The following is a 21,802-nucleotide window of genomic DNA, read 5'->3' on the forward strand; positions in this document are numbered from 1 at the left end:
TATGCTTCCTAGTACTCTTAGAGAAAAGAGGTGCAGAATTTAGTGATACAGGGCAGATGATAATATGCTGACCTTAAAAGAACCTTAGTCATTCAGCACCACAATCACAATGGAAACAAACAATATTAACAAATCATTGACTTGATGCTAGAATTTTCTGTCACGGAACTCAGTATAAACTGGCCTTTTGATAATCATAAACCTTCACTAAATTATGTTTCTACACATTTAAACAACACTAAGAAGTCCACAAGAAATGTCTACATATCACTTGAAAGTGAAACATATCAACGCTTCACTGTTATAAGGAAGAGAGATGGGTCTGAAAACATTAAACGGATAAAAATACTTGATAGGAGAAATTCATATGTTCCAAAGCAAGTATTACACTTTATTAATTACAAAATAAACTGTAGTAATAGCACTGTCCCATACACATTAGCTCAACATCTCCTAAATTTGACTATCTGACTTTAGGACAGTCTAAATACTCAAAAGTTTAAAAAAATTTGCATGCTAATTGGTTAAAAACAAAAACTGGTCTCAGATAAATTCAGCCTGGTCAAAATTTGATATAGATATAGTTCACCAATGCAATTAACATACAATAATATGCTGAACTAAGACACAAGAGACCAAGCGTAAGTCATTTACAAAGCTGTCCTTGCATAGATTCAGTCAGATGAGCAAGCATGTCCATAGCAGAATCTCATGCAAAGTCCTGCAGACCTTGTACCAGAGATTTCTCCACAATAAACCTCATTATGTTTTACTAATTCATTATTTTTCATGACTTTATTGCCTAAAGAGTTTATTTCTTCTACAAATCAAAAGGAGTAAGGATCTAGACCGTCATGGGGAAATCCATATATACAATGCTGAACACTGAGTTAAATTAACAGAATGGCATCAACAAAAGAACTTTTCTGGAGGCTCCAGTTCGATTACTGATGTACTCATGAGATAACGAGGGGTTTCCCAGGTGGCACAGTGGTAAAGAATCCACCTTACAATGCAGGAGACACAGGAGACACTGGTTCAATCCCTGGCTTGGGAAGATTCCCCCAGAGTAGGAAATCGCAACCCACTCCAGTATTCTTGCTTGGAAAATTCCATGGACAGAGGAACTAGTGGGCTAGTCCATAGGGTCGCAAAGGGTCTGACGCAACTCTCAGCATGCATGCAGGATATATGAACGCGTATGAAATAATTTGCATTGACCCATCTAAAACTATTTCTACTTACAATAGAGGAGGTCCTTCCATTTTGTATGTGACTAAAAAAGGCTAAAAGTTTATATCAGCTCAGGAATCAAGAGCTGATAACTGTAATAAAAAAATAAATTCTTGTCTCTATAATTCTGTATACTGTATGTATCTGTATACTCCACTTTATCACCATTATACAGCTGAAGTGTGGGATCAGAAAACAGGAAAACGCCTACCTCCAGATAGTTTTTAACCTTCCCTCCATCACCAAGAAAGGAGCTTTAGGAACAACCTTGTTCTTAACAAATTAGCAAAGGATATAAAGGAACAATTAAGAAATTTTCATTGGCTACAGAAAACTTAAGGAAAAACTGCCAACATTTATTTTAAGCATTTGCTATGTACCTGGCACTATTCTTCATATGTATTACATAATTTATACTCGTACCAACCCTATAAAGTGAATTAACATGAACATTGTTTTCATATAAAAACAATGAATGTGAGCAGTTAAATAACTCAAAAGGTCACAAAGCTACTGAGGTAACAGCCAGGATTTGTATCTACTTCTGGCTGGCTTAAGAGCCTAAATTTTTCAAGGTATACCTTTGCAGAATGATGGTTTAAAATCTGTAGTTTTAAGCTTTTATATGAACATGTATTAACCATATTTTCTCATTTTCTGTATCCTTGACACGCTGGCATCTGGAGCTTTGATTTCAGAGAGACTACCCCCCTCCCAGGTCTAGAGACAGCAAGGGACTCCGTTGAGAGCTCACCTTTCAAACACAAATCACCAGAGCTCACACCTCTGCTATTAATCAAACTCTGACACACCAAGCTAATATTCTTCCTGCCCTACATCAACCTAGGGGTATGTTCCTAGACATCTAGGAATCACTCTGTAGCCCACAGACTGACCAAAATGACTAAAACTTCCTAATCCTAAACTAACTCAGCATGTCCATCCAGCACTGTCACTCCTTCCCTGGAAAACTGCAATGAAAGCGCGGAGCCACGCTGTCCTTGCCCCAGTATCTATTTATCAGTCCATCTTATTTTTGATGTATTCAAAATTAAGTTGTAGATACTTTAAATCTAGACACTGAAAGCATACATATATCGCACTGTTCACTCTTTCTTAGAGGTAACATTTACACAGAGTCAAACAGATCTTAATGGTACCATTTTGTTAAGTTTACATTTTATCAAATACATAAATGGGTAACTGTATCCTGACAAGAAGTCCCCTCCTACCCCTTTCTCAGTCAATCCCTGCCATCCCCTCCCCACCCCCAAAGGCAATCTTTTTTCCACTGCGATGGCGGCTGTGCAGTGGTATTTCACTGTGGTTTCACAATGTGCGTTTTCCCAATGACTAACAATACCACACACTTTCTATTTGCTCAGCAGTCCTTTCCATATCTTCTTTTGTGATGCATCCAAATCCTTTGTCCATTTCTAAAGTAGGCAATTTCCTTCTCACTGCAGAGTTAAGAAATACTTTATAAAGTGCAGATACAATCCTCTTTTTAGTTAGAAATACGTTCTGCAAATATTTTCTTCCACTCTGCGACTTGTTTATTCATTTAATAGTTTTTGATGAAATGCTTTTTAATATTGATGGAAGTCTAACTGAATGTCCTCTTATTGCTTTTCATATCCTTTAAGAAAAAAAACAAAACAAAACAACACTTTGCCTACGTCCAGGTCACAAACAGCTGAGAAAAGGAGAGAAGAGAAAGGCAAAGGCAAAGGAGAAAGGGAAAGATACACCAACTGAATCAGAGCTCCAGAGAACAGGAGAGATAAGATAGCCTTCTTATGTGAACAATGCAAAGAAAGAGAGGAAAACAACAGAATGGGAAAGACTATAGAGATCTCTTCAAGACAATTGGAGGTATCAAGGAAACACTTCATGCGAGGACAGATATGGTAAAGAAAGGACAGAAATGGTAAGCACATAACAAAAGCAGAAGATATTAAAAAGAGGTGGCAAGAATACACAGAACTATACAAAAAAGGTCTTAAGGACCTCGATAACCACAATGGTGTGCTCACTCACTAGAGCCAGACATCCTGGAGTGTGAAGTCACTGGGTTTTAGGAAGCATTACTAGAAACAAAGCTAGTGGCGGTGAGAGAATTCCAGCTAAGCTATTTCAAATCCTAAAAGATGATGCTGTTAAAAAGCTGCATTCGGTATGTAAGCAAATTTGGAAAACTCAGAAGTGGCTACAGGACTGGAATAGGTCAGCTTTCATTCCAATCCCAAAGAAGAGCAATGCCAAACAATGTTCAAACTACCATACGATTGTGCTCATTTCATGAGCTAGCACAGTAATGCTCAAAATTCTGCAAGCTAGGCTTCAACAGTACATTAACCGAGAACTTCCAAGATGCACAAGCTTAGAAAACGCAGAGGAACTAGAGATTAAACTGCCAATATCCACTGGATCACAGAAAAAGCAAGGGAATTCCACAAAAGTGTCTACTTCTGCTTCACTGACTAAGCTAAAACCTTTGTGTGGATCACAACAAACTGTGGAAAATTCTTAGAGATGGGAATACCAGACCACCTTACCTGTCTCCTGAGAAACCTATATCCAAGTCAAGAAGCAACAGCTAGAACTGGACATGGAACGACTGGTTCAAAACTGAGAAAGGAGTTTGTCAGTGCTGTATATTGTCACTCTGCTTATTTAACTTATGCAGAGTACACCATGCAAAATGCTGGGCTGATGAATCACAAGCTGGAATCAGGATTGTGGGGAGAGAAACATCAACAACCTCAGATATGCAGATGATAACCATTCTATTGGCAGAAAGTGAAGAGGAACTAAAGAGCCTCTTGATGAAGGTGTAAGAACAGAGTGAAAAAGTGGGCTTAAAACTCAACATTCAAAATACTAAGATCATGGCATCCAGTCCCATCCCTTCATGGCAAATAGATGGGAAGAAAGTAGAAACAGTGGCATTTTCTTTTCTTGGGCTCCAAAATCACTGCTGATGCTGACTGCCTGCAGCAATAAAATTTAAAAGATGCTTGCTCCTTGGAAGGAAAGCTGTAACAAACCCTTGTGTGTTTAGTCGCTTCAGTCATGTCTGACTCTTTGCGACCCTATAGACTGCAGCCCACCAAGCTCCTCAGTCCATGGGATTCTCCAGGCAAGAATACTGGAGTGGGCTGCCATTTCCTCCTCCAGGGGATCATCCTGACCCAGGAACTAAACCCACCTTTCTTATGTCTCTTGCACTGGCAGGCAGGTTCTTTACCACCAGAAAGGTTCTGAGAAGCCCTAGACAAACCCAGACAGTGTATTAAGAAGCAGAGACATCGCTTTGCCGACAAAGGTCCGGACAGTCAAAGCTATGGTTTTTCCAGTAGTCATGTACAGATGTGAGAGTTGGATCATAAAGAAGGCTGACAGCTGAAAAACTGATGCTTTTGAACTGTGGTGCTGGAGAAGACTCTTCAGAGTTCATTTGACAGCAAGGAGATAAGCCAGTCAATCCTAAAGGAACTCAACCCTGAATATTCATTATAAGGACTGTTACTGAGGCTGACTTGGCCACTTGATGGGAAGAGACGACTCTCTAGTAAAGACCCTGATGCTGGGAAAGATGGAAGGCAGGAGGAGAAGGGGATGACAGAAGACGAGATGGTTGGATGGTATCATTGACACAATGGACATGAGTTTGAGCAAGCTCCAGGCGATAGTGAAGGACAGGGAAGGCTGGTGTGCTGCATTCCATGAGCTCGCAGAGAGTCAGACATGACTTAACTGAACAAACGTAATTCAATTTGTTCACAACAAATAAGTCAAAACAAGGTCACAAATTATTTTCCTATACAAGCTTGACAGTTTTAGCTTTTAGATAAGAACTCTGATTCATTTAGAATTACTTTTGTTGAATGGTACAAGATGGGACCAAGGTTCCTTCATCCACATGGACAGTCCAATTCCCCCAATATTATTTGCTGAAAAAGACTTTCCTGTCTCTATTGGATTGCTTTGGCAAACCTGTCAAAAATCAATAACCATTTGTTGGTTGTTCAGTTGCTAAGTTCTGACTGACTCCTTGTGACCCCACCGACTGCAACACGCCAGGCCCCTCTGTCCCCCACTATCTCCTGGAGTTTGCTCAAATTCATGTCCATTGAGTCAGTGATGCTCTCTAATCATCTCGTTCTCTGCTGCCCCCTTCTCCTTTTGCCTTCAATCTTCCCGAGCATCAGGGTGGCCCCAATAACCAAGAACCCACATCTCTTACTGTTTTATAGAACCATCTATTTTAAGGTTCTCTATTTTATCCTATTTATCTGTTTTCATGACAGAATCACAATATATTATTATTGGAGCTTCACACACAGTCAGATAATTTAAGTCCTCGAACACTGTTGATCATTTTCAAAACTGCTTTGGACATTCTAGGTCCTATGTATTTCCATGTAAATTTTAGGCTAAGTGTGTATATTCTATGAAAAACAAATACATATATTTTTAGGGTTTGATGGAGATTGATTTGATTCAGATTAAACTGGAAGAGAACTTAATACTACTGAGTGCCTCAATACACAAATATATGTCAGTTTACGGCATGATAGTTTAACAGGAAGGTTGTCTCAGAGGTGTCTCCATCGGTTTCCTCCTGAGAAAAGGTCCCATTTTCTTTGTTCCTCAGAGGTTGAGTAACTTAAAAGACTGTATGTTGGACGCTGAACATCACATGATGGGGATGCTAGATTCCTCCAAGTGTTAACTGGGTTTGTTTTGGCAGGTAATTAACTTGTTTGTACTCAAACTGCAAACTCTTAAGTCTTCAAGCAATTTCCATCAGTTTTTACCTTCAGCCAGACTGCACTAACTCAACCCCACACACATGTGGGTTTAGGGGTCAGCCTAGTGATTTCGGCAGTTTTACAGGAAAACCTGAGACTCCCCTTCAGTGGCTCTCTCCACGCTAGAATTCTCCGGTCACTCATCAGCAACTCTGGTTGTCCTCAACCCTGATCTCTGCTTTGTCAGGCCAGAAAACGTGAAATTCATATTGAAATTTTAGCTACTCTATCCATTCTGCATGGATAAAAGCAATAAAAACAGAAAATTTGCCTGTCACTTCCACCCAAGGGTCAAATCTCCTTCAAAATGTCGATTTTGTTTACTCTGTAGTGCCTTATTTTTCTTTGTATTCTGTGCAGAGTTGATAAGGCTTATCTGAGGGAGTGTGAGTCTGATAAAAAGAATTATCTGACTATGTGAGAAGAATTCTCTCCTTACTTATTTAGTCCTTAATTTTTAAGATTTTGAAATTTTAATATACAGATCTTGTCTTTAAAAAAAATGTATTCTTAGATATTTTAATTGTATTGATGCTATTTATAGAATTGTTTTAATATTAATTCCACTTGTTTGCTGTTAATGTATTGAGTATTTAATGAAAATACAACTCATCCTGTAAAATGCAGCCTTGTTAAATTTACTCATTTGCTTTAGTGACTGTTTTTGTAGATCCCTTGTTTCTTACATAATCACGTCATCTACAAAATGTAAGTGCTCTGACCCATTCTTTGAGCTCTTTATGCCTCTTACATTTCATTTCCCTGCCCCACTGCACTGCCTAGGTCTTCAACTATTGATAAAATGATGAACTGAAGAAGATATAAGAATGGATATCCTTGTGCTCTTAGGGAAAACATGTTATTTTGTAAGTATAATCTTAAGCTGTCAGTTTTTCTTAAATGTGCTTTATCAGACTGAGGAAACGTCTTTACATTTCTCATTAGCTGGGAATGTTTGTCATGAATGGATGATGAATTTTTATCAAATGCTTCTAACCAAGTACAGTGATCACATTGCTTTCCCCCTTTGTTATTGCTCTGAATTACACTGATTAATTTTTGAATATTATAAACTACCCTCTCACTGTTGAGCTAAATCTCACTCAGTCATGACGTGCTCTTTGTATATTGCTGGAGAATATGTGTTTTGTTAATTTTTTATACCTTTGCTCATGACTAATACTAATCTGTAATTTTTCTCCTTTTTGTGCCATCTTTGTCAGGTTTTGGTATTGGGGTTACAATGACCTCATAAAATAACTGTTTTTCTGAGTTTTTGTGAGACTGATGTTATTTCTTGCACAAATGTTTTGAATTTACCAGTAAAACCATCTGGACCTGGAGTTTTCTTTGTGAGAGAGATTTTGATTTTGAGTTCAATTTCTTTTTCACTGATACAGGGCTATCCAAATTTTCCACTTCTTCCTGCACCAGCCATAGTAACATGTTCTTAAATTTGACCATTACAAATTACTGGCATAAAGTTGTTGAAAATATATTCATAGTATGCTTTTAATGTCTAGGATCTAGCACAGTATCATCTCTATCATTTCACACATAGCTGATTCGTGGTTATGGGCTCTTTCATTCTTACGTCATCAGTGTTACAGGAGAGTTTATCAGTTCTACTGACCTTTCTAAAGAATCAGCTTTTGGATTTATTATCTTTATTGTCTCTTTTCTAATCACTGATTTTCTGCTATTTTTTATTTTATCTTCCTTCTACTATTTTCTTTGACCTTTTCTCATTTCCTAGGTGACATCTTAGATAATTTTTCTAATATAATTATCTTAAAGCTATAAACTTCCCTGTAAGCATTGTTTTATCTACATCCCACTTATTTTACATGGTGTAATCTGATTATCCTTTAGTTTTGATATACATTCTAATTTTGCTCACAGTTTTCTTCTAAATAACCCATGGGTCAAAGAATTATGATAATTTCCATTTTTTAATACATGTCTTATTGGTATTGATTTCTAATTTTGTTCTGCTCTTGGCAGAGAACATACTCTGTTGACTTTTAATCTTTTAAAATTTACTGAACCCTGCAAATAGTCTTTCCTGGTGAGGGTACCATGAGTACTTGAAAAGACTTACTACACCGATTTAGATCTACTTTTCTATAAATACCAAAACAGTACTGTAATTTAGATCTTCCATGTCTTTACTCACTTGTTTGGTCTTATTTAACTCTCTATAACTACAAATTTGTGATTCTGATACATTAATTCTATCAAGTTTTACTCATATATTTCGAAACTTTTATTAACTAGATACATGTTTATGGTTATGGCTTCTCAGAGATGTCATTTTATCATCTTCTGGCCCCACTGCTTCTACAAAAGGTCACATGTCCTTCACATCATTATTTCCTGGTATGTAACATGTCACACTGTTCACTGGTTGCTTTCAAGACCTTCTCTTGCATGGGTTTGACTATGCTGCACTTGGTGTAGCTTACTGTCATTTACCCCTAATGAGTTTAATGAGGAATCTGACTATATTTTGATGTTCAACTGTGGAGAGTTTCAAGTTCCACCATGTCTTCAACCCTCTGCCTCAAATGTGAGCAAACTGGTAAGGAAATCCTTGTGGCTGGTTGGAATTTTAAACCAAGAAAAGTTTGGGTACACACAGGAATGCGGGAATTATCAACCCAGCCCCACGACTCCCATTACTTCTTTCTCAAGTAATTTTTGGACCAGTCTGGAAGCCTGTCCTGCTTTTCCCGAAAGCTTTATCATATGAGCAATAATCTTTTTCATTCCCTTTTAATATACGTTTGGCTTCATCAGTCTCACATCAAAATCAAATCTGAGGAGGGATCCATCCCATGTACAGCTCACACAGATCAAGCACTTACTATGTATCGGGCACAGCACTAATCTGTTACATACACTAGATCACTTAACCTCCCAACAGCCCACAAGTAAGGCAGTTCACCCACTTGACAAATGAGATCATCAAAGCACAGAGATAAAGTGACACGTCTAAGGCTGCACAGCTAGCAAGTGGTGGGGCCAGAGGCTGCATTCTTAACTACCAACTCTATTCTGCCTCTTACACAGTTCAATAAAAATAAAAACATGGCAGATAATTAAACCAATAACTTTGGAACAGCATTTTAGATAAGTAAAGCATTATAGAATGTGCTTAACTATAAAAACTAGAGCGGTCACTGCAAGAGTTAATTTCTCAGGAAAAAAACATTCTTTGGACAATGAAATTAGTAGAGTCACTCCCAAATCAAAACAGGAGGAGACAACACAATTTCCATAGAGTCTAATAAGATAAAAGGGATACTTCTATTCTTCTTGGTTTGGAACAGCTCTTCTTAGAAACAGAAGGACCAAGAAATGACTGAAAAAGTTACTGACCTTTCTCTTTAAATGTTATGTTGAAAATACTCTTTGAAATCTTACTAGGTGCTTCTACTGCCTTTGAAAAATAGCAAAATATCCCCCACACAAATAAAATAGTCCCTATAATTGGAAAGATTTAAATATCAATTCTAAAAATAGTTGCTCAAAATATTTCAAGTTCTTCCAAAAAACAGAAACTATTACTTAAAAAAAAAAGCCAGCACCAAAGTAGGCTCAAGGACATTTATTTTAATAATACAGCTGATGGATTTTTAAAATTTATTTTAATACATATTCTGTTTTTAACAATTAAAAAAATAGTATCCTAAAAGACAAGAAATCCTAACAAAATATAACTTTGTGGTCATTTCAATCTATTAAATGCATAAAACTTAAAACAAGAATTACACTACAGAATAGAGTTCTGTAAAAAACTCAACTTATTAATCACACATTATTGTGATGCTGTATTTGGCTGTAAAGAAATGACTTTCTAATTTGACAATTTTAATATTAGCATCCTAGAAGATAAAAATTAACTCACATTCGTATACCACTTTGAAGTTGACAGTGGGATTTTACATGTAGAGGTTAAAATGTTTTACATGGTTAATGTAAATTATATAAGCAATCACATAAAACTTATGGGAAAAATTACTGTAAGTTAATTACTTTTCATTATAAATTTCTGTTCACTATCTAACTCTGAACTTTTACATCATCCTTAATAAAAATACAGCCTCCCTTAACTTCCTCTCCCCCACTGGCCTAGCAAACTTAGGGTAAACCAAGTTACGGAAAAATTATATCCTCTTAATACATAAAAAGCCATAAACATAAGCAAGGTTCATAAAAGAAAAAAGTCTGGGATGAGGGAGATAATCAAGAATTTTACATGTTTTAGTTCTAATTTAAGCATTATTCATGATAAGTTTCATACGAGTCTCAAGACAACCAATTCACATTGTTCATAACAACCCAAAAGCAAAGCTAAAATAATACTGGATTTTGAGAACAGAGATTGAACAGTTCAAGGGGGAAAAAAAATGTGATGGTAATAAAAGAAAACTCTAGTTGTAATAAAATCGTTCCTGGGGGAAAAGCATCACTGGATAATTTAACAGCTATACAGTCAGATTTTTGTAAAAAAAAAAAAAAAAAGTGTTAAAAGGCTGTGCACTTCATGTAGACATACGTAACATTCCTCCATTCTCCCCACTCAGTTTGCTTGTCCCCAGTGTCACTAAATGTGGATTCCCTAGTTTTCAAAAGGAGAACATAGACAGTTTTTTGAAAACCTGTTCAGTATTCCCATATCATTACCCTCAAGCAAGCTCCTTTTCAAACTGTTTTCCTCATTTCTGCATAAAATCTCAAAAAGGTCACATGGCTGTTCTAGTACACAATATATATAAAGTATATATATATATATATATATACACACACATATAGTATATAATACATATAATTAAAAACTTCTTTGAAAAAATTTATATTTTACTACTCTCATCTAAATCGAAACTTTTATTCTCTCATTGAATTTTGCTAACTTCAACTCTTCCAGAACTCTCCAGCTGTTACTTTTAAGGGCCCTGTGGGTTCTGGAATAGCAAGAGGGGATTTTAGAGGAGGAGGGAAGAGCCCTATAAGGTCAGAAGCCCAAATGCTACCTTTCCCTGCAGTTAGTTTCTACTGGAAGAGTTTCTCTGGCTGTCCGGTTTGGGTCACTTTGACTCTCCAAGTTGAGCCTCTTGATCTTTTCAAGATAAGTCAACTTCAACTACCTTAGAAAAGTCCACCTGGCCCATGGGAAACTTCCACTGATACAGAAGCAGCTCAACTGTTCTCTTACTTTTTTTTTTAGGCTTTTTCAGGTGACAGTCAAGTACCAGTCTATTTCCCATACCTCAATTCAAACTGAGGAGTTCCCTGACGCCCCTCAATCTGGATAAAAGGAGAAGGGAAATGCCAGAGCAAAAACCTACTCTCTCCAAGTTTTCATATGGGATCTCCCTCACGAACTCTTTATCGCGGGAAGCAGGTCAGTAATAGGTTAAACTTAACAATACTTGTCTCAGCTAATCTTTCCTGCAATTCCTGCATAAATGGTATAGCACCTCAATTCTGATTGTAGGTTACTTGTAACCAGTTCTCACATTTGGGGGGGTCTCTGAATACATATCATAAGAAGTCTCACTTTAATTAGCTGTTACAATTTTACTTCCAGGTAAGATATAAGCAGGTCATACATAGCAAGCTAATGTTCCCTGTTGCAAAAACTAGAGGGAAAAAGGTTAACAAAAAAAAATGTATTCAAAGACAACAGTAAGCACAGCGAGCAATTAAAGCAATGAGATCCAAACGAACAAAGACTGAGAGAAGAGAAAACACTTTCTGGTGAACAGAAAACTGTCTGCGCCATTTCCTTCCCTGGAGTCACTTGTACATTCCAGGTACGAGCTGAGCACCAGGTTCAGTCTGGGAAAACAAACTCTAATGAAGAAAATGAACACGGCCAAACTTGTGACAATCACAAGATTCTCCTCCCTCAAAGATGTCTGCCTAATTTTAAAAATGCAACCATCAGGAGGATCAAGCACCAAACTCAAATTATGGAAGAAGAGTTGATATGAATCTCCCACAATGCTAATGACGGAAATAAATAAATAAAAGGTATGTGCCAGTGCAGACTAAAACAAATTAAAATGGCAACCAAGCCTCAGCCCAGATCAGCCACGAAGATTAAAGTGATCAGCCTGTCTACCTAAGAAAAAGTTAATGACTCTTTGGGGAAGACATCATTTGTAGCATCTATAAACATGGCTGCAATTTTTTAGATGCGTATTATTTTAGCTAGGTTGATTCTAGGCAGTTAAGTGAATTCTTCAAAGCAAAACATCAAGTGAATGGGACAAGAAAAGTGAGGATGATGTTTACTGTTAAATTTAAAATTAAATAGATAATAATAAATCTGGGTAATAATTCTGTAATTTTATAAAGGAACCTAGGTTCTAGGGCAGGTATGTTTTCTCTGATAAGGTAAATGATAAAAATGCCCCATGGAAGAATGTATTATATACACACACAAAAGGACTTTGAATACCAGGATCCTACAGCATGCGCTACCTTAGAAAAAATAAAAATGTAAATGTAGGCATCAGATAAAAGTTAAGGATCTTAACAATGTGTCTTTCAAACTGTGTTTCACAGGAGCCTAATGAAGTGTTCATCAGAAGTGCTTTCACAACGTATACACAAATATTGCAGAGAGAAAATGACAAGCTGGATGCTGAGGCTGATAGTCTCAAAGTTCTAGTTTGCATTTATACACTGTTTCACTGTTTTGACTAACTGATTTTATATTTTAATAGTTATACTAAATCATGATAATTATCTGGCAGAAGTGTTTACTAAGCAAAGACGGACAATTATAATTCAATATGAGTTCTCTGAGAAAACCTGGAAGGAAAATGAAGACATGGAATACCTGGGAACATTTCAAATAAATCATATTCATGACTATAGTGCTTTATAGCTTATAAACCAATAGTTATAGTATTTCAAAAGACCCCAAAAGAGTACTGTGAAAGAACTCAAGATAGTACTAACCCCTTTCACAGATGAAGAAATAGTAAAAAATACAGTTACACGCCTCAGGATTCACATTCATCAGTACTGAAGCAGCTTACAAGTCACCAAACTTAAAATTCAGAGTTCTTTCTGTCATAGTACTCCATGTATATTATCTCACACACACATCTATGTATGAGGGAGGAAGAATCATTCTTATTTTCTTCCGAAATAAAAAAGCACTAATTTAAGAAGAACGGAAGGATACTATAGTTCAGTTTTTAAAGACTTTTCTTTAATTCTTTCTGGGTTATCCAGAGAAGCAAAAGAGTAGGAATATGAAAATAAAAATAAAAGCTGACAATCTGCATAAAGTTTACTTCAATTACTCTGATGCTTTAAAAATTTGCAAGATGGAAAACAAAATCCCAATGTCAGTGACAGTATTAATGAGATACTCAGTATCCTGGAAGGATATATAAGACAGTAGTAATACAACAAGGTGAGGATATGGGTGATGACAGGAAGGAGAGGGAGGAATTTTCCCGCTGTATAATCTGTGTTCGAATTTGGAATCATGTACAACACATACATACTACTTTTATCTTTTTAAGGAACATACTTTTTAAAGGAAAAAATATAAACACGTGTATAACATGTTAAGAAAATGAAAACATTGTTTCTCTGTAACAGGAAAGTTGACTTAATTTAAAGGATTTTAAAAAATATATAAGAATAGTCTAAGTATTGCCAAAAAAGTTCTTCTTAAACATTTAACTGTGCTGACTACAAAAGTAAAGCATACCTTCATAGATAAATACCAGGGAAAAATTATAGGACATTTCTCTTTTTAGGTAATCCATAAGTAATCACTATTAACAATTTGGCATTATTTCTTCTAAAGTTTCAAGATTAAGCATTAACATTTTTATACTTTATCAACTTATGAAAATTCCTATTCCTAATTTGTTAACATGAGCACTGGATTTTATAAAAAAGCTTTCTAGATCCATTAAGATCAGAGCTTTCATAAATACGAATACGCAGTGTCTCATATTAATGGACCTCCAATAGGTCAATCATACTAGCATTTCTGCAGTAAACCTTACCCACTCATGATTTGGTGGTTTTGTGTTTATAATTTGAGCTTTTTTATTTATAATTTTTGGATCTATTTTTACGAGTAAAGTTGGTATAAACTTTACTTTGCTATTCAATTTTACTTTACCATTCAATTCTGGTATAAAATGAGTTATGTAAGTTTCCTTTATAGTTAAGGGAATTATGGGTTATGATTGGATTTACCTAATTCTTTGCTATTAAAAACAATGCTGAAGTGAACACCAGATATCTTTGACCATATTCCTGACTTTCTTTAGGATGAACCATCAAAATGTCATAAATGGTCAAACACAAAGTATCACCTTAGGAAAGTCCTTATAATTGATGTTTATAAAAAAAAATTCTGTATTCCTGCTTATTTACGTACAACGACCATTATCAAATTAGCATTCAGACCTCACAGCCTCCTGTTTTTAACTTTACAAGCTCTCCATCTCCACTGCTATCTGGATTTTGTTTTTCTGTAGATAATATGCACTGAAGGCCAATTTTTCTTCTTTTGACTGATTCGTTACCTAAACATCAATTGCCATTCTGATTTCTGACTGAGTTGTCTCGCGATGGAAAAGCTTCATGAAACTTTATTCATACAATTCAGCTCACTGTAGCTTAGTAGGTTAAGTTTTACCCATGAATCACTTTGTGTCACCACATACAACAGTAGGAAGGAAGCAGTGACACATATGTGCAGCTACAGCTATCGCTTTCTTCAGAGACAAAGTGATGAAGGCAGAGCTAATTATATGAGGGGGATGGGAGGGACATAAAGTCAGGTCTGGGTTTCTTTCTACCCACAATTTAGTCCCACTCTAACATCAGCAGATGGAGGCAGAGGGAAAGAAACGGTTGAGAGTCAACGAGACACTAACCATTTAAGAATATCTGCCATTTTAAAAATTAAGTAATTTATGCTTCATGTTCATCAATACATGATGAAAACATCAAGACATCAATACCTAAAGGTATTTTATTAACAACTCACTTGCAATTTTAAGCTAACAGACTTACAGTAAATCCATTTTGCATTACATCTTAAATAATTTTGCTTAAGCTGCGGTTTGGATTCCTCCACAATGGGCCCTTTCTGCACCCACTCTCCCTGTTTTACAGTTGACACCATGACGAGTTGACCAAATGTTTAAGGATATTCAGGAGTTAAGAAATGACTAATAACCTGATACTATTTTCAACTATTAACAAGAAAGCAAACTTCAAAAAATATATGGTTCCAAACAGTACAAGAAACTTAAATTTTTCAATAACAGCCAATATTAAATCTACTTTTCTTGCAGTATTAAAAAAAAAAAAACCCACCAAATTAGACAAGCAAGTTTCTAAGCTTCAATGAACTTTTATTAAAGAGTGAAAAACAAGATACTGGACAATCAACACTTCACTTTCATTAATCGGGTAAAAGTGTTGGGGGAAAAATCTTTAAAGAAAAAGAATGTAAAAGAAAAAAAATCTCTGAAACTAGTGCGTAAAATGAAAAATGGACAAGAAGGAAAAGAAATCTGACTAAGGGGACGTCCACGGTTTAAATACAAAGTCTATACATTTCAATCAAGAGGCTGCTACCTACTGAATCTCCTTAAGAGGCAGGACTGCACGACTCTCCTTGCAGCTCCGCTCCGTCAACACTTCACTGCACTGGCAGCAGAGCCTTAAATGAAGCCGTGCAGAACCACGGCCCCATGTCTTCCTGGACCGGACCGCACCGCTCCCTTGGATGAGGAGGAAACATACTAACCAGTCTCCCACCTCCACTCTTGACAGTCTCACAGCCCTTTTCCTCACGTCTTTCCTAAGACTCTCTGATGTCTCCCCCCTCACCCAATCCCCAGGGCTCAGTGTGAACGGCCAGCATGGGATGCAGCGCTTCCTCACTACCATGCAGCCTCTGAGGCAGGCCGTCTCCCGTCTCCTCCCCTACACTCCCAGGACTCCGGTGAGCAGCCCTCCCCACCCTCCCCACCGCCACTCTGGGTGAATCAAGCTTCTCCTAACTAAATTCCTCCTTAACATCCATCCAACTCGGCCACCAATCTTTCTTCAGGAGGAAAATTTTCACAAGCTGCAGAATAGGGAAGGCTTCCCACTTTGGACACAACTCCCTGAGTATACATCTTTCAGAAAGCCTACTGTATGTTATAAAACTATCTTTCTTGTTTTTTCAAGTTTACCTCCCTTACTAGGAAGTAAGCAACTCAACAGCAAAGACTATATGTTGATATTAATAACTGTTTACTGAATTGAAATGCCAGGCATCTATAAATATTTCTAAAATGAAAGAATAAACCAGGAAAAGTGACACTTACTTAAGAAATACATGAAACAAGCAAGGTAAAAGAAATGGATAATTAATCTACCAAACAAGGCAGGAAACATTCTGTTAGTATTTGCAAGTAGATAGGCTGGTGTTCTATGTCTATTATCAACAAGCATCCACAGTGTATTTCCCAAAACTCATTAGAAACATGTCAAGTAGAATGGCTTCACGTGCCATGTGCTAGCCTGTGTGTGTGACACTGCAAACATTTTAGAAAATGCGATAAACTGACACTCCCTCACACTCTGTAATGTGCACAACTATGGCAGGACAAATTAGAACCACTTGCTACTTTATTTTAAAACACTGTTTCTGAGAGTGGTACTACTCTGAAAACGATTAAACGTACACTAATAAAACTTCAACCTCTTAGGTAACACATCCTTCTAATACAAGAGGCAGGTCTTCAAGACAGGTTCTGACCAACTACAACACACAGGAAGCTGTCTTACATACGGTTCTTTGTTAGAAGTAATGTTGTAACTCAAATAAAAACTATACAAAATTCATCACAATGTGAGCTGTCTCTGTTAACTCCTTACTGAAGTTTTGACCAAAGGAGGAGAAAACGGCCAGTCACTACTGCGCTAGTGATAGAAAATATTTGACTCTTTATTCAAATTCGATCACAGAAATTACAAAAGTATACAATGAAGCATTTAGGCAATGAAGGTAAAGGAAGATAGTGAAGACAAAAATACAATCTAAGTATTTTATTTTGCTTGATTAAACCATCTCACTGTTCAAGAAAATGATATATAAGTCTTAATGAGTCAAACAAAATTAATGTGATAGGTTAAGAACAGCTATCTTATTTTAATAATCACTACTGATTTGAAACTAAAAAAATTTCAGTAACGTTCCCTTAGATTCCTTTAAGCAACTTTCAACAGTAAGGCCCTCAAATTTCTTATTTAACAACACTTACCTTGGTATGGTAACACATTTAGTATTACAATTCTGAGTGGTGATGGCTTTCTCAAGCTCATCTAATCGTCCTGTTTTCTTCAGCTTCTTCACCAAACTTTTAACTGCTTTCTCACACCACTTTTCTTCCTGTCCATTCTGCTCTCCTCCACCAGCTCCTCCAGATCCACCAGCTGACTTCTTCCATCCCAACAGTCTCTTCACAACTGGTGGAGTGAATGGCAAGATGGACGACATGTTCTTACCAAAAGCGGTGGTCCACTCTAAGAAAATATCCTCCTTAATCTAACCTAGAAGAGACACCGAAAGAATAGTTTAGAGGCTAACTTTACGATCAACCACTAGTTTCAGCACAGTACCAAAAGGCAATTATGAAACAGAAATTCAAATTATTACTTTCACAACAGACGTTCAAAAGTTATCTTTTTCACCCTTGAAAATATCTTTACTAATTTAAATGAACTGTGAAAAAAACAAATTCTTCTAAAAACAAGACAATGTTGTAAGTGGATAAATGTAATATTTTTGCAAGTGAAACCTTGCATCTTTATCAACACTGGACAAGTTTCTCATCACCCATGTGACTTTATGTTTAATTTTTAATGGTATCAATAAAACATTTCACCAAAAGAAAGTTTTCCTCACCTTTTGGCATTTCAATCTATTCTCAAAACTTGTTAACAAAAGATACTTTTTAATTTACAAGCCCAACAACCCCAAAGTTTTAAACTTTCATAGCGAAGTATCATAAAGGAAAATCTAAAGTTAAAACAATGGAAAAGGCATCAAGTGTGAAGTAAACAAGAAGGAAGAAATAAAAGTAAAAAGAGTCTGTGAAGAAAAGACTTGGTTCACTTTTACCATTCCCTGAGACTTTTAATTAAGCTTCTTTTAAAAAAATGTTCATTTTTATCTAAGTAACAATATGTATAGGGAATAAAGTCAAATACAGCTCCTCTTCCTACACCAAGGTACAAATTCCCTAAAATCTTTTAAATTTATTCTTGCTATTTATACCTCAGTAATGACAGCCCTTGAAATATCAAGTTGAGATATACTTATCGACTTTTCTACAGGAAAATCAGGATTTACACCACAGCCACTTGCTTTCCTCCAACTTTAAAAATAACCATCTCCCAACTGTAGCTTTGTACCTGATGACATGAGCAGTAAACTACTGTATCATCATGAGCTCCTTTCTGTACAACTCTCTTCCCTACAGCTAACTATGTTAGTTTTCCATTTGCCCAGTTTTCTAAGCAGCTACTGCAAATTCTTCCCACACTCTCCACAAGCCCCTCAATTACAATTTAATGTCAATGGCTTTAATCTCAAAGTAAGACATAAGATAATTTGCCACTTGAGGACAGAACTGGAGAGTTCAGATTTGAGAAGAATGGAAAATATTTCAAAATCTAGCTCTGAGAAATTCAGTAGAAAATCCAACTACAGCAAAGTGAAATAACAAACTTTATCAGGTATTTGCTAGATTATATACCAGAAAGTATTCCATAAAGGAGTTCCACTTCTAATTAGGATGTAAAAGATCACAATAGATCATCACTTTCACCCTAACAATCCAAACAAGACAGAAAAAGATATAAAATCATGGTTTTTCTGAACCCATCAGGAAGTTTAAGATGCAAAGTAACCTGAGTGGAACTAAATTCCAAAAAGTGTGTCTTGATAGAAAAAGGAACCCACAGATGGTCTCTTTCCTGGTGGAGCGGCTATGGAGGAATAATCCCATCACAGTGAGAATAAGCAGAAATCAACCTAAATTTTAATACATTTTAACAGCAACATGTAAGCTGACAAGATATATTAGAATTCCAAGGATTCCACAGAACAAGTCTGCACTACTCAACCACTCAATCCCACAGACCTGCACCAAGTATTGGCCAAAATGTGCCAAAGGGCAGAGGACAAGGCTGGAGAGCTGAGCTAACCCAAGAAGCTAAAGGTCCTCCTCAAAGGCCTTGCAGAGGAGAGGTAAGAGAAATTAATCCAAGAGACTCCAGACATTGAGCTAGGCTGAGGTGGGACAGGAGAGCTGAGACAAGAACTTCTACGGAGATACTCTGTAAATTGAACTACCAAGGCTAGGGTAGGAAAGGATTGCTGAGAGAAAGCACTGGAAGATATAAGAGCCTGGGGCAGCACTCCAGAATCACAAGAACCCAGAGAAAAGCAGAGAAATCACCCACAGTTCAGAAAGCTGATGGCTCAAAGCATAGGGAGAGAACTAAAATTACAATAAGACAACAAATCTTATAGAATGTGAAGTCTTAACCCTACTCTTAAAACACTTGAGCTTATCAAGCTAAAGTTGCAAACAAGCCGAGAACTAGGTCAACTACACACACATCTTATCACTTAGCCTCACAAGAAATGATGGGCCATTGCATTGATTTTACACAAACATTCAGCATTCACTCAAAAATTACAAGACAGAGAGAGTAGCAAACCACAGTCAAAAGAGGACAGTATTAATATAATCAGATCAGACGGTCTAGATTTGGAGATTATCAGACATACTTTTAACTATGATGAAAACTGATGGAAGAGACAGCATGAATAACGAAATAGAGATTTTCATCACAGACACTGAGCTATAAAAAAAGATCACGGGGAAATGTGAGAAATGAAAAATACAATATCAGAAATTAAAGATCTCTTTAGATGGATTTAGAAACAGACAAAAATAAGCAGTGAATTTGAAGACAGGCCAAATTAAAGTGCTCAGATTTAAACACGAAGAGAAAAAAAAAGTGTGGAAAAAAATCCCAGAACATCCAACATCAAATGTGAACTTGGGTTTAAGTGGAGTTAAGTGGAGTATAACTGGGGTCCCAGGAGATGAATGGGACAGAAAAAGCATAAGAAGAGATAATGGCCAAGAACATTGCAAAAATGATATCAGACATCAACCCACAGATGCAAAGGAAACAGCTAACAGTCAATCTGCTGAGTATTTCAACCTACTGAATATTAAAGATAAAAGATAATGGAGAGCTCCTCCCCTATAAGCGGCCATCTCATAGGAAACAAAGGCTTCAGCCAGGAGAGGAGATGAAGGAAAGCCTCCCACTTCCCAGGCCCAGGGGAAGATCCCCTGCCTCAGAGGGAGGAGCAGAACCCCATCTGGGAGGGTGGGGGGAGCCAAACCTACTTGTGCACCTGCCACGCGACAAGCGGCTCACGTGTACCATCCCTACGGTCTACTCCTAGAGGAAGGCAGGAAAGAGCCCCCCCACCAGCAGCAGACAACGTGCCCTGATGCTGAGGAATGAGTACAAAGAAAAGCTGTCTGAAAACGCTTCCTAAGACCTACTTGACTTCACACTCAGCATGCCTGGCTCTAGATGAGTGACCACACCATCATGGTTATCCAGGTCATTAAGACTTTTTAAATATAGTTTTTCTGTGTATCTTTGCCACCTCGTCTGCTTCTGCTAGGTCCTTACAATTTCTATCCTTTATCATGCCCATCCTTGCATGAAATGTTCCCTTGATATCTCCAATTTTAAGAGATTTCCAGTGCTTCCCATTCTACTGCTTTCCTGTATTTCTTTCCATTGTTCACTTAAGAAGACTTTCTTATCTCTCCTTACTATTCTCTGGAACTCTGCATTCAATTAGTGTATCTTTCCCTTTCTCCCTTGCCTTTTGCTTCTCTTCTTTCCCAAGCTATTTAGAAAGCCTCCTCAGACATCACTTCATGGCAAATAAATGGGAAAACAATGGAAACAGTGACAGACTTCATTTTCTTGGGCTCCAAAATCACTGCAGATGGTGACTGCAGCCATGAAATTAAGACACTTGCTCCTTGGAAGAAAAGCTATGACAAACCTAAACAACATATTAAAAAGCAGAGACATCACTTTGCCGACAAAGGTCCGGATAGTCAAAGTTATGGTTTTTCCAGTAGTCATGTATGGATGTGAGAGTAGGACCATTAAGGCCGCTGAACACCAAAGAACTGATGCTTTTGAAGTGTGGTTTTGGAGAAGACTCCCGAGAGTTACTTGGACAGCAAGGAGATCAAACCAGTCAATCCTGAAGAAAATCAACCCTGAATATTCACTGAAGGACTGATGTTGAAGATGAAGCTTCAATACTTTGGGCCAGCTGATGCGAAGAGTCAACTCATTAGAAAAGACCCTGATGCTGGGAAAGACTGAAGGCAGGAAGAGAAGGTGACGACAGAGGATGAGATGGTTGGATGGCATCACCGACTCAATGGACACGAGTCTCAGTAAGCTCTGGGAGATGGTGAAGAACAGGGAAGCCAGGTGTGCTGCAGTCCGTGGGGTTGTAGAACAGTCAGACAAGACTGAGCGACCAAACAACAACTTCAGACAACCACTTTGCCTTCTTGCAGTTCTTTTCCTTTGAAATGGTTTTGGTCACCACTTCCTGTACAATGTTACGAACC

At 37.2% G+C, this 21,802-nt stretch overlaps 1 protein-coding gene across 10 annotated transcripts in view; it reads right to left on the reverse strand.

The window, feature by feature from the left end:
- The window catches only part of SMAD2 (SMAD family member 2), an 83,477-nt gene that overhangs the window by 33,202 nt on the left and 28,473 nt on the right, over window positions 1-21,802 (reverse strand). For all 10 annotated transcript variants that reach the window (XM_086372391.1, XM_086372386.1, XM_086372392.1 and 7 more), the window contains exon 2: window positions 17,366-17,654. In XM_086372391.1, the coding sequence (XP_086228517.1) occupies window positions 17,366-17,601 (236 nt within the window). In that variant the 5' untranslated portion in view covers window positions 17,602-17,654. The remainder of the gene's footprint in view (window positions 1-17,365; window positions 17,655-21,802) is intronic.

The sequence above is a fragment of the Bos grunniens genome, chromosome 24, assembly GCF_055505025.1.
Source record: "Bos grunniens cultivar Pamir isolate PY7600 chromosome 24, Bosgru_T2T1.0, whole genome shotgun sequence".
Classification (NCBI taxonomy): Eukaryota; Metazoa; Chordata; class Mammalia; order Artiodactyla; family Bovidae; genus Bos; species Bos grunniens.